The sequence below is a fragment of the Mobula birostris genome, chromosome 4 (assembly GCF_030028105.1).
Source record: "Mobula birostris isolate sMobBir1 chromosome 4, sMobBir1.hap1, whole genome shotgun sequence".
Classification (NCBI taxonomy): Eukaryota; Metazoa; Chordata; class Chondrichthyes; order Myliobatiformes; family Myliobatidae; genus Mobula; species Mobula birostris.
This window is the reverse complement of record NC_092373.1, coordinates 105,831,463-105,850,464: the sequence shown is the minus strand read 5'-3', so window position 1 is coordinate 105,850,464 and position 19,002 is coordinate 105,831,463. Positions and strand designations below refer to the sequence as shown.

At 37.7% G+C, this 19,002-nt stretch overlaps 1 protein-coding gene across 1 annotated transcript; it reads right to left on the bottom strand.

Annotated features, from left to right (window-relative positions):
- Positions 1-133: 133 nt before the first annotated feature.
- fgb (fibrinogen beta chain) lies at positions 134-13,372 on the bottom strand. Its single transcript, XM_072255866.1, has 8 exons — positions 13,242-13,372; positions 9,988-10,194; positions 7,270-7,453; positions 6,848-7,075; positions 6,644-6,757; positions 6,422-6,544; positions 2,637-2,922; positions 134-595 (listed from the first exon to the last, which is right to left on the bottom strand). Exons 1-8 carry the CDS (start codon positions 13,332-13,334, stop codon positions 322-324), a joined length of 1,509 nt encoding a protein of 502 aa, XP_072111967.1. The 5' UTR covers positions 13,335-13,372; the 3' UTR covers positions 134-321.
- Positions 13,373-19,002: the final 5,630 nt, after the last annotated feature.

The window sequence follows — 19,002 nt, the reverse complement described above, 5'->3', positions numbered from 1 at the left end:
GAGAAACATGGAGCAGACTAAAGAAATAGAAGAGGGGTAATTATACAGTTCACAACTCTGAAGGGTAACCTCGGAGTCCCCAAAAACATACATGATTGGAATTTCTTACAATTTTTGCCATTCAACAAAGTAAGATTTTTAAGTGCAATATTTATTCATTTTTGGTCTTCTCAATATTTTAGTATTCACAAACATGTCACTAATCAATTCTCTTTTCATGATTCGCAAATAGATTAAATGTAAAAATAGATCCAAAATGACAATCTGAAGCTCATGTAATATTTACTTTTTGGTTCCATATCCTATAAAGATTTAAATTTATCAGGGTGTTAGGAACTGCATAGGTATTTGCTCCTGATCTGGCATTGTGGAAGTGAACTGTGGTCGGATCTTCATGCTCATCTTCTTCAGTGAATACCATGATCCTTTCCAGTCCATCCACACTATTCCATCATCAGTGCCATGCTTTGTTATTTCTTTTGAATATTCTCCACCAACGTAATATCTACCATTGGGATTTGCAGAATGACACCTATTATACCACCAGCCACCACCATCTTCTCTGGAACATTGTTTTGTTGGATTTTCAGGTTCCCTGTTGAGATTAAAACAAACTAATTAGAACATGCAGAAATGGTCAGGAAATTCTGTTCTGACAGATGTCAGAAAGGGGAAGAAATACGGTCTAGGTGACTTTGACCATTGATGACAGAAAAGATAGATTGAGTATCTCAGAAACTGATGATCCCCTGGGCCTCTCTAGAGCTGGGGTTCCCAATCTAGGGTCCCACGGACCCCTCGGTTAATGATAAATGTCCATGGCATAAAAAGAGGTTGGGAACACCTACTTTAGAGTTTACAGAGAATGGTGCAAAAAAATCAAAAAAAACAATGCAGTGAGTGGCAGATCCGTGAGTAAGGATGCATTGTTAATGAGAAACATCAGAGGAAAATGGCCAGACTGACAGCAAGGTGACAGTAACTCAGATAACCATGTGTTACAATAATGGTGTACAGAAGAGAACAACACATCAAACTTCAAAGTGGATGGGCTATAGCAGCCAAAGACCACAAAGTACACTCAGTGGCCTCTTTATTATGTACCGGGTCCTTTTCCATTTTTCTATTATCTGTGTGCCTGTCTAGGAGCTGCTTAGATGCCCTGGATGTATCTGCCTCTACCACCACCTCTGGCAGACCATTCCATGCACCCACCATTCTCTGTGTAAAGATCCTATCTCTGACATTCACCTATACTTTCCTTCAATCACCATAAAATTATGCCCCTTGCATGAGCTGTTTCTGGCTTTGGAAAAAGCTTTTTGTCTATCCACTGTCTACTACACCTCTTATCATCTTGTACACCTTGTAACTGGCCACCTTTGCCAGTTACAATACATTTAAATGCTACAATTTGCCAACGTATTAAAACAAAATTACATTAATATTTATGTATACTAGGAATAAGTATCTTTTTGACTAGGCCTACAGTTTAGCCTTTTGGGTAAAAAGTAATTTAATTCTCAATAAAGTGTAATATGGATTGTATAATATTCGACAGAATTCTCAGAAGGTCGATAGACAGCTTCTTCTTTAGGAGATTCTAATTTATTTTCTTGAAACAGGTTATGTTCTTTAAGTGATTCTTGTATGTCAGCAGAACACATCAAACTTTACATCATTGCTAGTATTGTGAGACTGTGGGAGATTTCCATGCCAATATTCTTGATTATCAAGGTCCCTCATAATTATACAGATCTCCCCTCACTTTCCATTGTTTCAAAGATAATATCCTAGCCTGCCTAATCTTTAGTTTTCCAGACTGAGTAATATTCTCATGAATGCCCTAAGTGCAATCACCTCTTTAAGCTCATGCTGCGACCAGATCTGTATGGAGTACTCAAGATGGGATCCAGATAGCATTGAATGAAATTCAGGCATGAACTCCCACTTCTTGTATTCTATATCTGGACCAATAAAGAAAATCTTCCATTTGGTTTCCTTTATCAAGCTGTCCTGAGACAGTTATGTATAATTCTGTAAATAATGTCCTATAATGAACTCTTTTGTACTATCTGGAATCACAACATACCAGTTAAATAAAAGAGAAAGTTCCTCCTTCACTCTTTGATACTATGGATTTGTACTTTTGACCAGCCTGTTATCTATTACCTTGTTAAAAACCTTGTTTTGTCCACTTAGACTACATCATATTCACTGCCTCATCCATTCTCCTTCTAACTTCCCAAAGAATTTAGTCAGACACAACAAATCCAACTCTCATTAATGTGAGATTTGCTATGGCTGTTTCTGTGAAAAGTGAGAATTCCAGATTGTATGCCTTATACACATTTTCTGACATTAAATTGAACCATTTGAGCATCCAGATTTACACAAGATACACACTGCTAGATGCAGTGCATTGTCATTTGTAGTTCCTCTTAGGTGGGTGGACACTCAATTCATCTGCATTTCACACCAGCTTCAAGTATGTAGTGGAATTGTACACATGAATTTCAGATGTCCTTCCACGTACATTTCTACTTTTAAAAACTCATCCTGAGGTTTAAAACCAACTAAACTAATTTAAAAGTTAGAGGTAACAAAATAACGGCATTCTGTTCTCCTTGACTTACCATCCATCATTGTCTCTGTCGTAAGTACTGAACATCATGTCCTGATGTATAGTCATGGTTCGGTTGATTCCAAAGAGCGATTTGGCTCCTTCTATCAGAGTATTACCAGCCACACCTGAATAGCCATTGACTGACAGCCGATATTTGTTGACTTCAGACTGTACCACAAATTTGGAAAAGTGGGCTTTCACACTATCATCGTTCCAGTCATGCATTTCAAAAAGGAGCTCAGTAGTTTTCATTTTTGTTAATTGACTGATGCGATCATTTCCCAGCCAGTATTCACCTGAAGAAAAACTTATAGAAGTGAAGTCATGATCACTTCATAATTGTGTGCACGTCAGGAAGATACTAATTTCAATCAGATTACAGCTGAGTAATTCTCACTTTGAAAGGGGACAATCATCCGGGTTTACTACACTTGATAAAAGTCTATCCTGCAAGTGTATATATATAGACATTATGCAGGGAAGATGGGAATATGATTACTGGTAGAGATGATTCTTTCCATAATGATATTCATTAGGTTTAGTCACGTGAGTGTTTTATGATCTCAAATGTTAAAAACATGGATTAAAGAAGGACAACAGGTGAGGGGTAGATTGGATTCAATGTATTAATTTGTTGTTTAATTGCATTGAGTTAAGACATTTTAGGTAAGTTATAGAAGACTACAGTAAAACTGAAGTGTATGAAGCTGTAAAAACATTAACCTATAACCATGAAAACAAAAAGCAGGATTTCCCAGTGGCCAACCATTTTACTCAATTCCCACTCTGACATGTCGGTCAATGGCCTCCTCTACTACCATGATGAGCCCACTCAGGCTGGAGGGGCAACACTTCATATTCCATCTGGGTAGCCTCCGAGGATTTTCCAACTCACAGCAATTATTCTCCCTCCTCCTTCCTTCTTCTTCAATTATTCACCCTGGTCCCTTTCTTATCTCTTCTCTTCTCCACACCTGCCTATCATCTGCCCACCTCCTGGTGCCCCTCCTCCTTCCTATGGTCCACTCTCCTCTCCTAAAGGTTTCCTTCCTCTCCAGCCTTTTACCTTTTCTACCTATCATCTTCCAGCTTCATACTTCACCCCTCCTCCCCTACCTACCTGACTTCACCTATAACCTTCTAGCTTGTCTTCCTTCTCCTCCTCCCACCTTTTTATTCTGGCTTTTCCCAATTCCTTTCCAGTCCTGATGGCCCAAAGCAGCGAGCAACTATTTACTATTTTCCATAGATGTTGCCCGGCCTGCTCATTTGCTCCAGTGTTTTTTGTGTGTTGCTTTGTATAACAGTGTGTGGATGGTACAGAAGGAAGGGCGTTGGAAGTGATGTCTAGTTGCACATAATTGGATGCTCTATGCATCTTCAGATTCTTCTGTGAGTTCCGGTGCACATGTAGAGAGGAACACAATGAAAATTATTTTTCATTTTCCGTTCTCATCTGCTTTTGCAAAAAAATATGAATTATTGTGCAGACTATTTGTTATTCTATGCAATCATCAAGAAATAGATCATGGGATTAGACCCTTCAGCACAGGCTTCATGCTGACCACCTCATGCCCACATTTTCAAAAATCCTTTCTGAACCAATGTATTCTCCTCACTTTTTCATCATTTCCCTTTCAGAGTTTGTCACTCACCTGGATTCTAGGGACCAGCTTCAGTGGCCAATTAATCCTAATTATGTGATTTCAGAGAAAACCTGTATAGTCACCAGCCACATGCAGACTCTATACAAATGGTACTGAGGGTCAGAATTGAAGTTGGCTTGCTGGAGCTGTAAGACAACAGCTCTACTAATTGCATCACTCTGCAGCACAGTAATAAACTGATGTGGAATTTATAAAAACAATTTTATTTGATTAATTATGTTTGAATGCATTGGCTGATTAAAACATTGCTTTGATATCAAAAAGTTAAAATAAAGATCAGAAAGATGTTTCATCAAGTGTAATTTCAGAAAGAAAACTACTCTGAAGTATAAACCAAGAGTGAAGATATAAGTAGAAAAAATATTGCAAACATTGACATTTTATTGAGAAGTTGGATATTAACAGAAGAGCTAATATCATTTGGGAAGAATGCACCTCTGCATTCTTTTTGATGAGTTGAAAGTTAAATAAATGGGGTTTCGCTAGAAGAAATTGAACACCAAAGGAATGCTTGCAGAATCTAAGAGTTGGCAACACAATTCTATGGGGCAAGCCACTAAATTCTATTCAAGAAAAACAAAATTTTACTTCATCAAAACTTTCCAGGTCAAATGAAAAAAAATCTAACTGCCAAAACAATGAGTTCAAATGTTAGATTTTAGTATAAAATTCTGTGGTTTTTGCTCAATTCTATTGATCGTATGATTTGTTTTTTTCTCTTTCTCTGTGTGCATGGGGGTTGGTTTTTTTTTTAATTGGGTACTTTTGGGTTCCTTGCTTTGCAGCTGACTGTAAGCAAAAAATCTCAAGGTTGTATAACGTATACATCTTTGGTAATAAATGTACTTTGAATCTTTGAAAATATGGAAAATTCATAATTGTTTAAGGAGTGCCCGAAAGGCAAGTTAATGCTTTGAAACTATTACTTAATCTGACTTCACCGACTTTTTGTTCTGATCAGAGCCTAACTAAAATATGAACCTACCTTATTATTTGAGGTGCTATGAAAATATCAATATTTTTCTATTTTCTGCCAGTTTTCAGCAATTAAATCTCTTTTCTTTCAAATCTATTTATATCAGGTTTTATAAAATATGCAATTAACAGTATAATGGTAGTTGGAATTTTGAGGGGTGGTGTCTTCAAATGTTCAAAATCTCAAAATATTGCTGGAGAGACATATTTGAAAGCAAACAAAGTCCTTGAATTGCACAGAGAAACAATCTTTACATTTAAGGTTATATTGAATGCAATGGAACTCCAACTAGAAATCCCAGGACATGCCCAATTTGAATGGGGTGAGCAAGTGCTTGTGGCAATATCACAAGCCCACATAGTTGAGAAACTCCTTTGATCTTATTAGAGAGCAGATGAGCAGAACACTTGGAGTATTGTGAGCGATTGTAGGTCCCTTATCTAAGAAACAATGTGTTGGCATTGGAGAGAGTCCAGAGGAGGTTCACAAGAATGATCCTAGGAATGAAAGGGTTAATATGAGGAGTGTTTCACAGACTGTACTTGCTGAAATTTAGAAGTAGGATCTCATCAAAACCTACCAATTATTGAAAGGGCTAGATAGAATGGATGTGGAGATGATGTTTCCAATAGTGGGAGAGTCTAGCACTGGAGGGTAAAGCCCTGGATACCCCTTTAGTACAGAGATAAGGAGGAATTTCTTTAGCCAAAGAGCAATGAATCTGAGAAAAACATTGCCACAGATGTCTGTGGAGATCAAATCATTGTGCATATTTAAGTCAGGGTTTAATAGGTTCTGGATTAGTCAAAGGATACAGTGAAAAGGCAGAATTATGGGGCTGAGAGAGGTGATAAATCAACCATTTCAGAATGGTGGAACAGATTCGATGGGCCAAATGGCCTAATTTAACTCCTAAGTCTTAACGTCTTATGAGAATAAACATAACTCTATCTTAGAATTTCATAGTCTTTCATGAGCCAAGTTTTCAATTTTCAAAATCCTGAGGACCTCAGTTTGGATGTCCCCACCGTTCCATCAATATTAAACTAAATTATCCATTGCACATCAGTCCCTCATCTGCCCCCCCCCCCCTTTCTGGAGAAAGCAATTACAAGACCAACTAACTTTTTGAGATAATTTTTCCTGTCTCACCTGGTGTATCACAGAAACCTTTTCCTGAATCATAGGCGATGTTTCCAAATCCATTTTTATAGGCATCCCATGATCTACCAAAGCCAACACTACCATCTTGTCTGTTTTGAATCAATGTCCATCCTGGAAAAAAATTAATAAATACAAAGCAAACAGTGGTTAATAAGATATACTGAATTTAATTAAAATAATATTGTTTGCACCTGGAAATAATATAGGTACCTCCTTCTTCAGTTATCATATCACAGTAAACTTTGTAAGGTTGCTTGAAGGAATCGGGTTGGATTAAGTAAAGCTGAGATGTTCTACCACCTTTTTCATAAATATCATTACATTCTGAAAAAAAAATCAATTTATCCTTAACAGGGAAACAGAAAGAAATGAAAATAAAATCGAGATTTGAACTTACTTTCTAAACCTACACACCTTTGCCTGAAACAACTGGTATGTTGCAGGAAACTACACAAGGATGTGCACAATATTCCTTCTGCACCATTACTGCACGTTCAAGATTTTTCAGTTTCTCTTTGAGACTGTCCACCAGGGAACGCATAACACGAATCGAAGAAGGAAGTGTTTGTGTAACCTTTTCTTTTATTAATGAAAAACGTTCCTCCAGTTCTGTACTGTATGAATTTAGTATGTGATCGTTACCTGCGAAGAGTATATGTATTACAAGAGAATATGAAGATATAGATAAAGAAGTTATTAAAAATAAAAATAATTCTCAACAGAAAAATCTGGATTTCTTAGCAAGTCAGATAACTGCTGACTGTTTCCAATGTTTTCTGTTTAATATCAAATTTCCAGCATCTGCAGTATTTTAATTATCATCAAGAAATTCTTACCCAGGTACTGAGATTCACGCCGGTACATTTCGTTATCTACTCTTTCTACATAAATGTTAATTGTACGTGAAGATTGGGAAAGATTTGAAACTTGTAATTTTAAGTTTTTAATGATTGGCATCATATTCTGTTCATCCTTTAAAAGAGCAGTCCTCAATTCACAGCCATTTGGGCATAGCACTCCCTTTAAAAGAAATAGGTGAGTTAGAATCATGAGAAGTGTTGGAAACAGAATTGAATATCATAGTTCAAATGAAATAATAATGTATTTACTAAAGCTTTGCTTTTGTATTTGTGTCTGCAAATTTCCAGTATGAGGGTATCAGATTCTGCCCAATTGACACATTTGATATTTGGTGAGTTAAATATTTTAAAGTTTTATTGCCTCTTTCTGGTAGGGTACAACTAACACAATGTTCAACTGAAGTATGTTGTCCCAGCAGGTTATGATACCTGAACTCACCTTCAGTTAAGGATTTATGTCATCACCAGTTGGTCAACTGGGATGAGGCCTTCAATCGGCAAGTTTTCACTTAGTATTTGCTCTGTCCATTTCAGGTCCTTCTAACAACTATCCAAATTAGAACTCTAAATGTATCAGATGGTGAATTTATTTGATGCTCAATTTCTTCAGCTACCTTCTTCAGAACCCTGGGGTGTAATCCATCTGGTCCAGGTGACTTACCTACCTTCAAACCTTTCAGCTGCTCAAGCATCTTCTCTTTAGTAATAGGGAATACACTCACTTCTGCTCCTGACAGCCTCGAATTTCTGGCTCACCGCTAGTGTCTTCCACAGTGAACATTGACACAAAATATTAGGTTCTCTAGTCATTGCTTTATCCACCATCATTACGTCTCCAATGTCATTTTCCAGTGGTCCAATAGCATCTCTTGCCTCTTTTTACTGAAAAATCTGAAAATAACTTTTGGTATCCTCCGATATTTTTGACTAGGTTACCTTCATATTTCATCTTTTCTCTCATTATGGACTTCTCAGTTACCATCTGTAGGATTTTAAAAGCTTCCCAATCCTCCAATTTCCCACTAGTTGTTGTTGCATTACATTTTGGCCTTTTACTTTTATGCTGTCGTTGACTTGTCTTGTCAGCTATGGTTGCCTCATCCTCCCTTTAGAATACTCTTCATCTTTGGGACGTATTTATCCTGCACCTTCTGAATTGCCCCTAGAAACTCCAGCCATTGCTGTTCTGTCTTCGTCCCTGCTGGTGTCCCCTTCTAATCAATTTTGGCCAGCTCCTTTCTCATGCCTCTGTAATTCCCTTTATTCAACTTTAATACTGATACATCTGACTTTATCTTCTCCCTCTTAATCTGCAGAGTGAATCCTATCATATTACAATAACTGTCTCCCAAGGGGTCTTTTACCTTAAACTCCATAAACAAATCTGGTTCATTACACAACAGCCAATCCAGAATTGCCCTTCTGCGAGTGGGCTCAACCACAAGCTGCTCTAAATCTTTAGGGATTGTAAAATCCTGTCCTATTAATCAAACTAAGTAATGGCTAACAATGAAAGACAAGGGCCTTTGCAATTTTTTTCACTAACCTCGCATGAAGTCCAAGAATAGTCATGTAGTGGGGCTTTAACCATTTTAGTGTCCTGTAAGGCTACAAAAACTGCACCTCTTTCCTGGTAACAAAAATATCCTCCAAAATATCTCTATTAGCTTCCCTTATCTCTCAAGCAACCATAATTTTCTTCACAGTGAATACCGAGGAGAAATGCTCACTTAAAATCCTACCCTTCTCCTGTAGCTCGAGATTTAGCAGCCTTGCTGATCTCTCAGGGATCTACTCTCTCTGTGGCCACCCTTTTATTCTTAATATAGCTATAGAATCTCTTGGATTAAGAAAAAAGTTGCAAAGTCTTCAAAATGAAGACTTTGAAACAATAGAATTAATATAGCAAACTGCAGCAGGAAAACAATGCCCAAAAAAATAATAGCAGAGCAGTGCCTTTCTCTACCTTTCGTTTTGCTTCCCTTTCAGTTTCCTCACGACACTAGTTTTAGCTGGGGGAATAACACTCTCTATAATGTCAAAAGTGATTAGAGGTGTCCGAGAAATTTTCTAGATCTCAGACAATTTTCATGTATTGAAAAACTGCCAGTCATCTTAAGATAATGCAAACAGTTCTAGGGTTCTATAGAATGGACACTGGCACTTTGGCCCAACTTGTCTAAGTGTCTTCCTGAGCCAGTCCCATTTGCCTGCATTTGGCCTATATCTCTCTAAAACTTTTATTACTGTACCTACCTAAATGTCTCTTAAACATTACTGCGCCCACCTCTTACACCATCCCTGGCTGCTTGTTCTACAATCAACTATCTTCTGTGTAAATCCAAATATCTAACATTCAGTGACCCTTTTCTGTGCTTAATCTACAACCATGGAAGTGGATGATTGCTGATCATGAATATTATTCAATTAATACCAAGAAGAGTACATTTTCATGGGGACTTACCTGTCACAGACACAATAAGCATTTCTTCAAATTCAGAAAGCATTGCAGCTAGTACTCAAAATGCAATTTTTTTGAAAAATCTCCTGCAGAAATATATGCTTAGTTCTCTTCTGCCCTGTTCCCCAAATTCAATGTACTCAAAGCTAAGGAAAATTGTCGTATATGTCTATTTTATCTTCCTTAAGTTTTCTTTGTCAAAACAGTTTCTGACCCATTCTTTGTTGTCTTACCATTTCATTACCGATGAAGAGGCATCCTCCTTTATCATTGTCGAATGTCCGCTGATGAGCTTTTTGTGCTTGGGGCGTCCCAGTATTCTGGTGCCTGTGTCTTCTAGTGCTTGGTTCATTTCTATGAAAGACCTGTTGAATTGCTTCAGTCTCCTCACTAGGATTAGTAGGTCTGTGCCCACGGGGATCTGTAATGTTTCCTGCAGGCTACAGGAAAATAATAACACTGAGCAACAACACATGGTAGCTTCATGTGTTTTCTCTTTTCAGACCTTTTCATGTTAATTTACATTTTAGTAGAAAGGTATAAAATCAAAAAGATGTGTACTTTTTGTACATAACTAAGGCACTGAAAGATAATCTTCCATTCATTTAAGTTGGATAATATTTATATCCAGAATTATAAGTTATTATTTGTGTCTGTGGAACTCAGCCACAAATAAACTCCACCTACAGCTTAAGAGGAAATATATTTTAAAAGTAAAGGCTACAAAGGGTGTGGGAGACATTACAAGCAAAGTTCTTGGTTTGGCTTCTTCAATTACTGTGCATGCTGTGTGCTTATTAAGAGAGAGGGAGATATAGAGAGAACTAAAGAAGGGAATTAGGAAAGCCAGGAGAGGCCATGAAAATTCCTCAGCAAGACAGACAGACAGACAGATGTGCAGTATACACATGCATTTTGTATATATACCACCTTTATTTGGGCCATTCATCAACCTTAAACTAAATTCTTGTCCTATCCTGCCTTCTCATCCAGATTGATCAACTGCATCCCACCTGCCCCCTACATCCAACAAACATATCTTATCAATCTGACTCACTTACCTTTTCCATGAACCACTTCTCACAATTTTCACATACGGTGAGAGGTAGAGCACTGGAGAGTGCAGTAAAACAGAGAGATCTGGGAGTAGAGACCCATAATTCCTTGAGAGTGGTATCACAGGTACATAGGGTTGTAAAGAAAGCTTTTGGAACATTGGCCTTCATAATTCAAAGTATTGAGTACAGGAATTAGGACGTTAAAGTTGTGTAAGATATTGGGGAGGCCTCATTTGGGGTATTGTGTCCACTTTTGGTTACCTATCAACAGGAAAGATGTCAGGAAGATTGAAAGAGTGCGGAGAAAACTTACAAGAAAGTTGCCAGAACTTGAGGATCTGAGTTTATAGGAAAAGGTTGAATGGGGTAAGACTTCATTCCCTGTAACGTAGAAGAATGAGGGGTCATTAGATCGCGGTATCAAAATTATGAAGGGTATAGATAGGATAAAAGGAAATGCCTTTTCTCTGGCAAGTCCACATCAGGTATGTGGAGCATGTTTAAAGATCAATTGCACAGAGTACAGGAATGGTATGTTCCTGATTGAAGGAAGGACAGGAATGGAAAGATAAGAGAACCATGGATGTCCAGACAGGAGATGAATCTAGTCAAGATGAAAAAGGAAAAGTATGTAAAGTTTCAGAAGTCAGGATCAAGTGGAGCACATGAGGAATATAAAGAAGCCAGAAAAGAACTAAAGAAGGGAATTAGGAAAGCCAGGAGAGGCCATGAAAATTCCTCAGCAAGTAGGATTAAGGTGAATCCCAAGACGTTCTATAGGTACATCAAGAGTAAGAGGATAACTAGGGAGATGGTGGGAACAATTGAGGATAAAAGGGGGAAACATTTGCTTGGATGCAGAGAATGTGAGTGAGGTACTTAATGAATACTTTGCTTCAGTAGTTACCAAGGGAAAGGATATGGAAGACCAGGAGATCAGTGCTGAGTGTATAAATATGTTAGGGTGTTTAGAGGTCACAGAGACCATAAGACCAAAAGACATAGGAGCAGAATTAGGCCCTCTACTGATTCCAGTTCGTCTATTCCTGTTCATCTCATCCTTCTCCATGTTTACCTTCCTGGATCATTTGTCATCTACAAGTCTTTTCCTGTTCCTTATCTAGTCCTGTATTATCTTCCCAAAATAATTATCTATCTCTCTGATTATCTGCACAATCCTCTCCACAAGCCTCAAAATTTCTGATTTCCATTACTCTATTAACCCAGAGATCCGGGAGTGTTGGTGCTTTGGAAATGACTGAAGAATGGGGAAGAGGTTGCAAATTAATTAGGAAAGCTCTGGGATTTAGACCATGTTTCCAAAACTAATGTCAGCAGCTGTGAAGAAATACATCCACTTGCTGTGAGGATGTTAGGTTTATGTCGGATAACGAAGGTTGCTATTACTCTACAAGTGCAAATCAACATCCAGCTGTGTACTTCCCTTCCCATTTCATTGAATATCTACAACGTACTGCACAGGAACAGCCCTTCAGCTTACAATGTTGTGCCAATCTAGTAACTAAACATCTAACTAAACTAATTCCTTCTGCCTAAACAATGTCCATATCCCTCTAATCTCTGTGCTTACCTATGAACTTCTATTGCATTTGGCTCCGACCCTGCAGCACATTTCATCACTCTCCACGTAGAAAAATTTGCCTCACGAATATAAGGCAAACAATATTAACATATGCAAGAGAAATTTATGAGCAGCTTACTCAAGATTTCTGTGATTTTGAAAGTCAGGATAAAAAAACCATAAGGCTTCAATATTGCACAAAAGTGCCACAGTTTTGATATGAACAGAATAAAGTCTGCAGATGCTAGAAAACCAAAGCAACAGACAGAGACTGCTGGAGGAACTCTGCATGTCAGACAGCATGTATGGAATTAATAAACCATCACGTTTCAGGGCAAGAACCTTCTTCAGGACTGGAAAGGAAGGGGAAAGATGGCGGAATTAAAAGGTGGGGGAAGGGGAAGGTGGATAGCTAGAAGGTGATAGGTGAAGCCAGGTATGTGGGAAAGGTAAAAGACTGGAGATCAAGGAAGCTGGTAGGAGAAGAGTCCAGAGTGAAGAATAGAAGAAGAGGGGAGGGGGAGGGAATTTTTTTTGCCAGAAGGAGAAATCAATATTCATGTCATCAAGTTGGAGGCTACCCAGATGGAATATAAGGTGTTGTTCCTCCACCCTGAGGATGGCCTCATCATGGCACGAAAGGAGGCCACGGAAGCGGGAATAGGAATCGGAATTAAAATGTTAGGGCACTGGGAAGCTCTGCTGTTGGCAGATAGAGCAGATGTGCTCTACAAATCAGTCAACCAATTTATAATGGGTCTCATTGTCAGGTTTCATTTGGGCGTCTTTCTATAAAGTCGCCACACAGACACCCTCCCGCCAACACAAAGCAAAGGAAATTCCTTACTAGAGTCTCAGAGTCACCAATTGCTTCATCATATTCAAAGTCTCTCGAAAGGACCGCCGGGATGCTGAAAAGACACAGCAAAATTAATTTCATTTTGAAGGTTCTTCGATTACTCACTGCCTATATCGTACTTTTCATCAAAGTCCTTCCTTTTTATATGTTTCTACATTGAACCTCAAGGGATTAGAGGATAGAGATTGGTGCAATTGTTTGCTGTACTTGAAATCTTTATCAGTGAGTTAATCTTTAAACCACAGCAAATTTATCAAAGTCAGATGGTACACTGAGTGTTTATCCTTCCTGTCTATAACATATTATAAACCATAGCATTACTGCTTTTGGAAATATAAAATACACAAGTTTTCAAATATAATATTATATCTACAGGCACAATCTAATTGCACTTGGGTTCCAGATAATAAAACAATTCTCCTGTTGCATATTAGGAATGATTTCATTGGTCATTTTAGTAAAATATCTGTTTAATTTACAAACGTAATAAAGATGTTTTTGCAAAATATTTTCATATTGATTCTCCTGTGTGAAGAATTTAAAGGGCTAGATTCATTTTTGGTAGTAATGAAGCAATTGACTCTTTATCCTTAACCTTGCCCACAGATTTTAACTGTTATGCTGAAGTTTGCTTTGACAAGGAGGGTTATGCTAAATCTCAAATTAATCAGATTTATAACCAAAATGACCGACTGATACTTGACCATGTGGGGATTAATCAAACTTTCTGTGATTTTTATTCTTCCTTATATCAATCAGAGTCTCCTCGAGATTCTAAATATATGAATGATTTTTTAGATAATCTAGACTTCCCTGAGATTTCACAGGCTATGTCTTCTATGTTAGATACTCCCATTACCACGGATGAGATTAAGAATGTTATTTTCTCTATGAATTTGGGGAAAGCTCCTGGCCCTGATGGGTTTACTGTAGAATTTTATAAATGTTTTGCACCTTCATTAATCCCTTGGCTCTGTACTCGACAAGGGTGTCCTATTAGTCCTTTATTATTTGATATTGCATTAGAACCTCTTGCAATTGCCATTCGAGAATCTCCAAATATTACTGGGATAACTCGGGGCTTAAAGTCCCATAAAATATCACTCTATGCTGATGACTTACTTTTATATATTTCTAATCCTCAAAAATCCATCCCTGCTGTTTTAGAGCTATTAGCACAATTTGGTCTCTTTTCAGGTTATAAATTAAATCTTAGTAAGAGTGAACTTTTACCGATTAATAAACAACTTCTCTTATAACTTTCCATTTAAATTGATTAATAATTATTTTTCATATCTTGGGATTAAAATTACTTGTAAATACAAAGATTTATTTAAGATTAACTTTTTACCCTAAGTTGACCATATTATTCAACTTTCATCTAAATGGTTTCCTTTATATTTAACTTTGATTGGTCGTATTAATGCAGTTAAGATGTTTTTTTGCCAAAATTTTTATATATATTTCAGGCACTACCAACTTTTGTTCCAAAATCTTTTTTTGATAAAGTTGACTCCAAAATTTCTTCATTTATTTGGCAAAATAAAAACCCAAGACTGGGTTTACAGAAAGCTAAGAGAGATGGAGGCTTAGCATTACCTAACTTTAGATTTTATTATTGGGCAATTAATATTCGACATATGAAATTTTGGTTACTTGACCAGGATATACTATCCATTCCTAAATGGGTAGCATTGGAATTACAATCTGTTCAGGGCTATACACTTGGCTCTATTTTAGGTTCTTCTCTTCCTTTTGATTTGAAACGCCTTAAACAGGTGTCTAACCCGATAGTTAAATATACCTTACGTATTTGGTTTCAATTCAGAAAATTTTTTGATCTTAACCAATTTGGGCTAGTGATTCCTATTTTAGGTAACATATTTTTTCCTCCCTCTTTTACGGATCGTGCTTTTCAAATTTGGAAGACTAAGGGTATTTCACGGTTTTTGGATTTATTTTTAGATGGTTCCCTTATGTCTTTTGAACAATTATCTAATAAATATAATTTATCAAGAATACATTTTTTTAGATATCTACAAGTTAGAAATTTCCCAAGTACTATACTTTCTTCCTTTCCAATGCTTCCTCCTACATACATTTTAGATACTATAATTAACCTTAATCCATGTCAGAAAGGTGCATCGGCTATTATTTATAATATTATTATGAAATTTAGGAAAGCTCCATTTGATAAGATTAGGTCAGATTGGGAACAAGAATAGGGATCTATTATTTCCGTGGATGACTGGGGGCAGATTTTACAATTAGTCAATACTTCCTCTATCTGTGCTAAACATTCCCTAATTCAATTTAAAGTTGTTCATAGAGCACAAATGTCCAAAGATAAATTAGCTCGCTTTTATTCTCATATTAATCCTTTTTGTGATAGATGTCTGGGGCAGATAGCCTCATTAACTCATATGTTTTGGTCTTGTCCTACTCTGGAAACTTTTTGGAGAGACATTTTTAATATTATTTCCAAGGTATTGAATATAGATATCTCTCCTCACCCTATTACTGCTATCTTTGGACTACCTAAAATTTCCAGTAATCTTTCTCCTTCAGCCCGTAGAATGATTGCATTTCTTACTTTAATGGCGAAAAGATGTATCTTACAACATTGGAAAGAGCTTAATGCTCCAACTACCTTTTTTTGGTTTTCTCAGACGATATTATGCTTGAATTTGGAGAAAATTAGAAGCAATCTTTATGACTCTTCATTTAAATTTGAACAGACCTGGAGATCTTTTATTCAATATTTTCATTTAATGTAATATATACCCTTCTTGTTTTTTTTTACTGTTTTTAATGGAGGTCGGGATTGAGGACGTGATTTTAAGTTTTTTAACTCTGTTTGGTTTCAAGTTAGCCCATTGCTTTGCTTTGCTTTTAGTTAGTTGCACGGTGGGTTTTTTTGGGGTTTTTTTTTTCCTTTATTGATATATATATAAAAATTAGTATACTATTATGTTACCTTGGTACATTATGTTTAAATTACACTGTTTGTATCATTTTTTTTGTATTAATATCTCCTGTAATTTTATTATATTCTAACAGTGTATTAGTGCCTATATGGCTTACCTTTTTGTATACTTATTCAATAAAAAGATTTAAAAAGAAAGAAAGAAAGACAAGGAGGGTTATTTCAGCATGGAATGGGACCTGTGTGAACAGGGCAAATAACTGTTTCTATGGGGATCATTCAGGTCAGGAAGGGCTGGCAAAGGGAGATTGAGTGAGAAGAGATGATCTAGAGTGATCAGCCATTGGTACAACATGGTGTACAAGAAAGGACCAGAGGTGTGATGGGAATGGGAATGCCGACAGGAGACCAGCATTGTCCTTGGTGGAGGAAGAGAGAACAGTGAGTGGCAATATATTTGGTTGGAGAGTCGATGCAGAAGACTCCTAGTTGGGGAGGAGCTTAAGGAATACTGATACTTGTTGTTAAGAAGTGCTGGATTAACGAGATGGTTGATTAAACTTACAGGACTGGCTGTGACTGATTAGGGATGTCAGAAGACAGGCTATTGTGGATCATGATAGTGCAATGGATATGAATAGAACATAGGAGAGTACAACACAGGAACAGGCCATTTGACCCAAAATAATGTTCCAAACCAGATAAAAAGCAAATCAAAAACACCCAAACACTCATCCCTCCTACCTACATAATGTCCATATCCCTCCATCCTCCCTACATCCATGTGTTTATCCAAATGACTCTTAAAAGCCTCTAATGTATTTGCCTCTACCACCATAACAGGCAGCACATTCCAGGCATCCACGAATCTCTATAAAACATCCACCTTGAACCTACCCCCTCTCACCTTCAATACATGCCCTCTGGTATTAGGTATTTCAACACTGGGAAACAGATGCTCTCTGTCTACTCTATCAATGCCTCTCATAATCTTGTAAACTTGTAAACTTCTATCAGCCTCTGACACTCCAAAGGAAACAACCAAGCCCCTTGTGATTGCACATGCTCTCTATATCAGGCAGCATCCTGGTAAACTTCTCCTGCACCCTCTCCAAAGCCTCAGCATCCTTCCTATAGTGGGGCGACCAGAACTGTACACAATCCTTCAGATGTGGCCTAACCAGAGTTTTATAAAATTGCAACATAACCTCCTGACTTTTGAACTCAATGCCTCGACTAACAAAAGCAAGCATTCCATAAGCCTTCTTAACCACCTTATCGACCTGTGTAGCTACTTTCAAGAAGCATTGAACTTGGATCTCAAGATCCCTTGTATCAGCAACTCTGTTAAGGATCTTGTCCGTTACAATATACTGTCTTCTTGTATTTGCCCTGTTGAGGTGCACAACCTCACATTTATCTGGATTAAATTCTATCTGCCATTTCTCTGCCCACATCTGTAACTGGTCTATATTGCACTGTGTTCCTTGCCAGTCTTCAACACTATCCGCAACTCAACCAACCTGTGTCTCATCCACAAATTTACTAACCCTCCCATCTACATTTTCATCTATGTCATTTATATACGTTACAAACAGCAGAGTTCCCTGTACAGATCCCTGTGGAACATCACTAATTACAGACCTCAAGCTTGAAAAAGTCCCTTCAACCACCACCCACCACCCTCTGTCTTCCATGCACAAGCCAGTTCTGGATCCAAACAGCCAATTCGCTGCAGACCCTTAATTTTAATCATTTTAAACTTCTGCATTTTAATCATCTGGATTAGCCTCCCATGAGGGACTCTGTCAAACACCTTACTAAAATCCATGTAGACAACATTCACTGCCTGTCCTCATCAATCTTTCTCATCACCTTGTCAAAAAGCTCGCACAAAGCCATGCTGGCTCTTCCTAGTTAGGCCATGGGTTTCCAAGTGCTGATCTATCCTATTCCTAATGACTTTCTCCAGCAATTTCCCTACAACCATGCCCATGGAAAAAAGTAAAGAGCTTATTTTCCTTGCCAATCTTTAGTTTGGCATGGTGCAAGAGGTTCTGGAATGCACAATGAAGGATGATCCAAGACCATTATAGTGAAAATTCTCCAGAAATGTTCCAAAATTTGATAGGATGAGGAATAATGTTATCAGTTGAGTCTGTGTATGGAAATCATTTCACTGAAGTTGAGAAGTATCCTGTTAATTATAATATCATTCAGGGAATAATCATAATGATGCTTTATTCTATAAAAGATCCATTTTACTTAAGAAAATCGTGTATAAAACTCTGGTTTAGCCTCCAATGAAGTTCCTGAAGATTGGAGGTGGCTAATATTAGTCCACTGTAAGAGAGGGAGCAAGGATAAGCCAGGGATCTACAGGCTGGTCAGCCTAACATCAGTAGTGGGGAAGATGCCAGAGGGAAAAGTAAGAGATAGGATCTACCCACATAGTTGATTGAAAGCAATACCACAGGCACATAAGTGAGTCCTTGTTCAGACAATAAAAGTATTAACATTCAGAGTTGAATTCTACGTAAGTGAGTCCATGGCCACAAAGTCAAGCATCGCAGCAGCTGATCCAGGAGCCTGTTAGTTGCAGGCTACAGCCTCAGTTTAGTGCAGAGATGAGTAAAGGTGGAGCAGCGAGCTGAACACCAGCTTATCCCTCTGCTCCAGCCCCAACACCCTGACCCAGCATTTAAATCAGCCAAACCTCGGTCTTTCCTTTGCTCTCAGACCTAGGTCCCGCCACCTCAATATGCTCTTGCAGCCTCGCCCCACCACCTCCATTGCTTTCATCTATAAGGCATTATTCAGACC

Excerpts from the sequence above, each read along its gene's own strand:
- fgb (XM_072255866.1), bottom strand. The coding sequence starts at position 13,334 with ATGAAATTAATTTTGCTGTGTCTTTTCAGCATCCCGGCGGTCCTTTCG. Across the intron at positions 7,454-9,987 it reads TCTTCATCGGTAATGAAATG|GGAGTGCTATGCCCAAATGG; the intron begins GTAAGACAACAA and ends TTTCTTTTAAAG. Across the intron at positions 7,076-7,269 it reads GCGTGAATCTCAGTACCTGG|GTAACGATCACATACTAAAT; the intron begins GTAAGAATTTCT and ends TACTCTTCGCAG.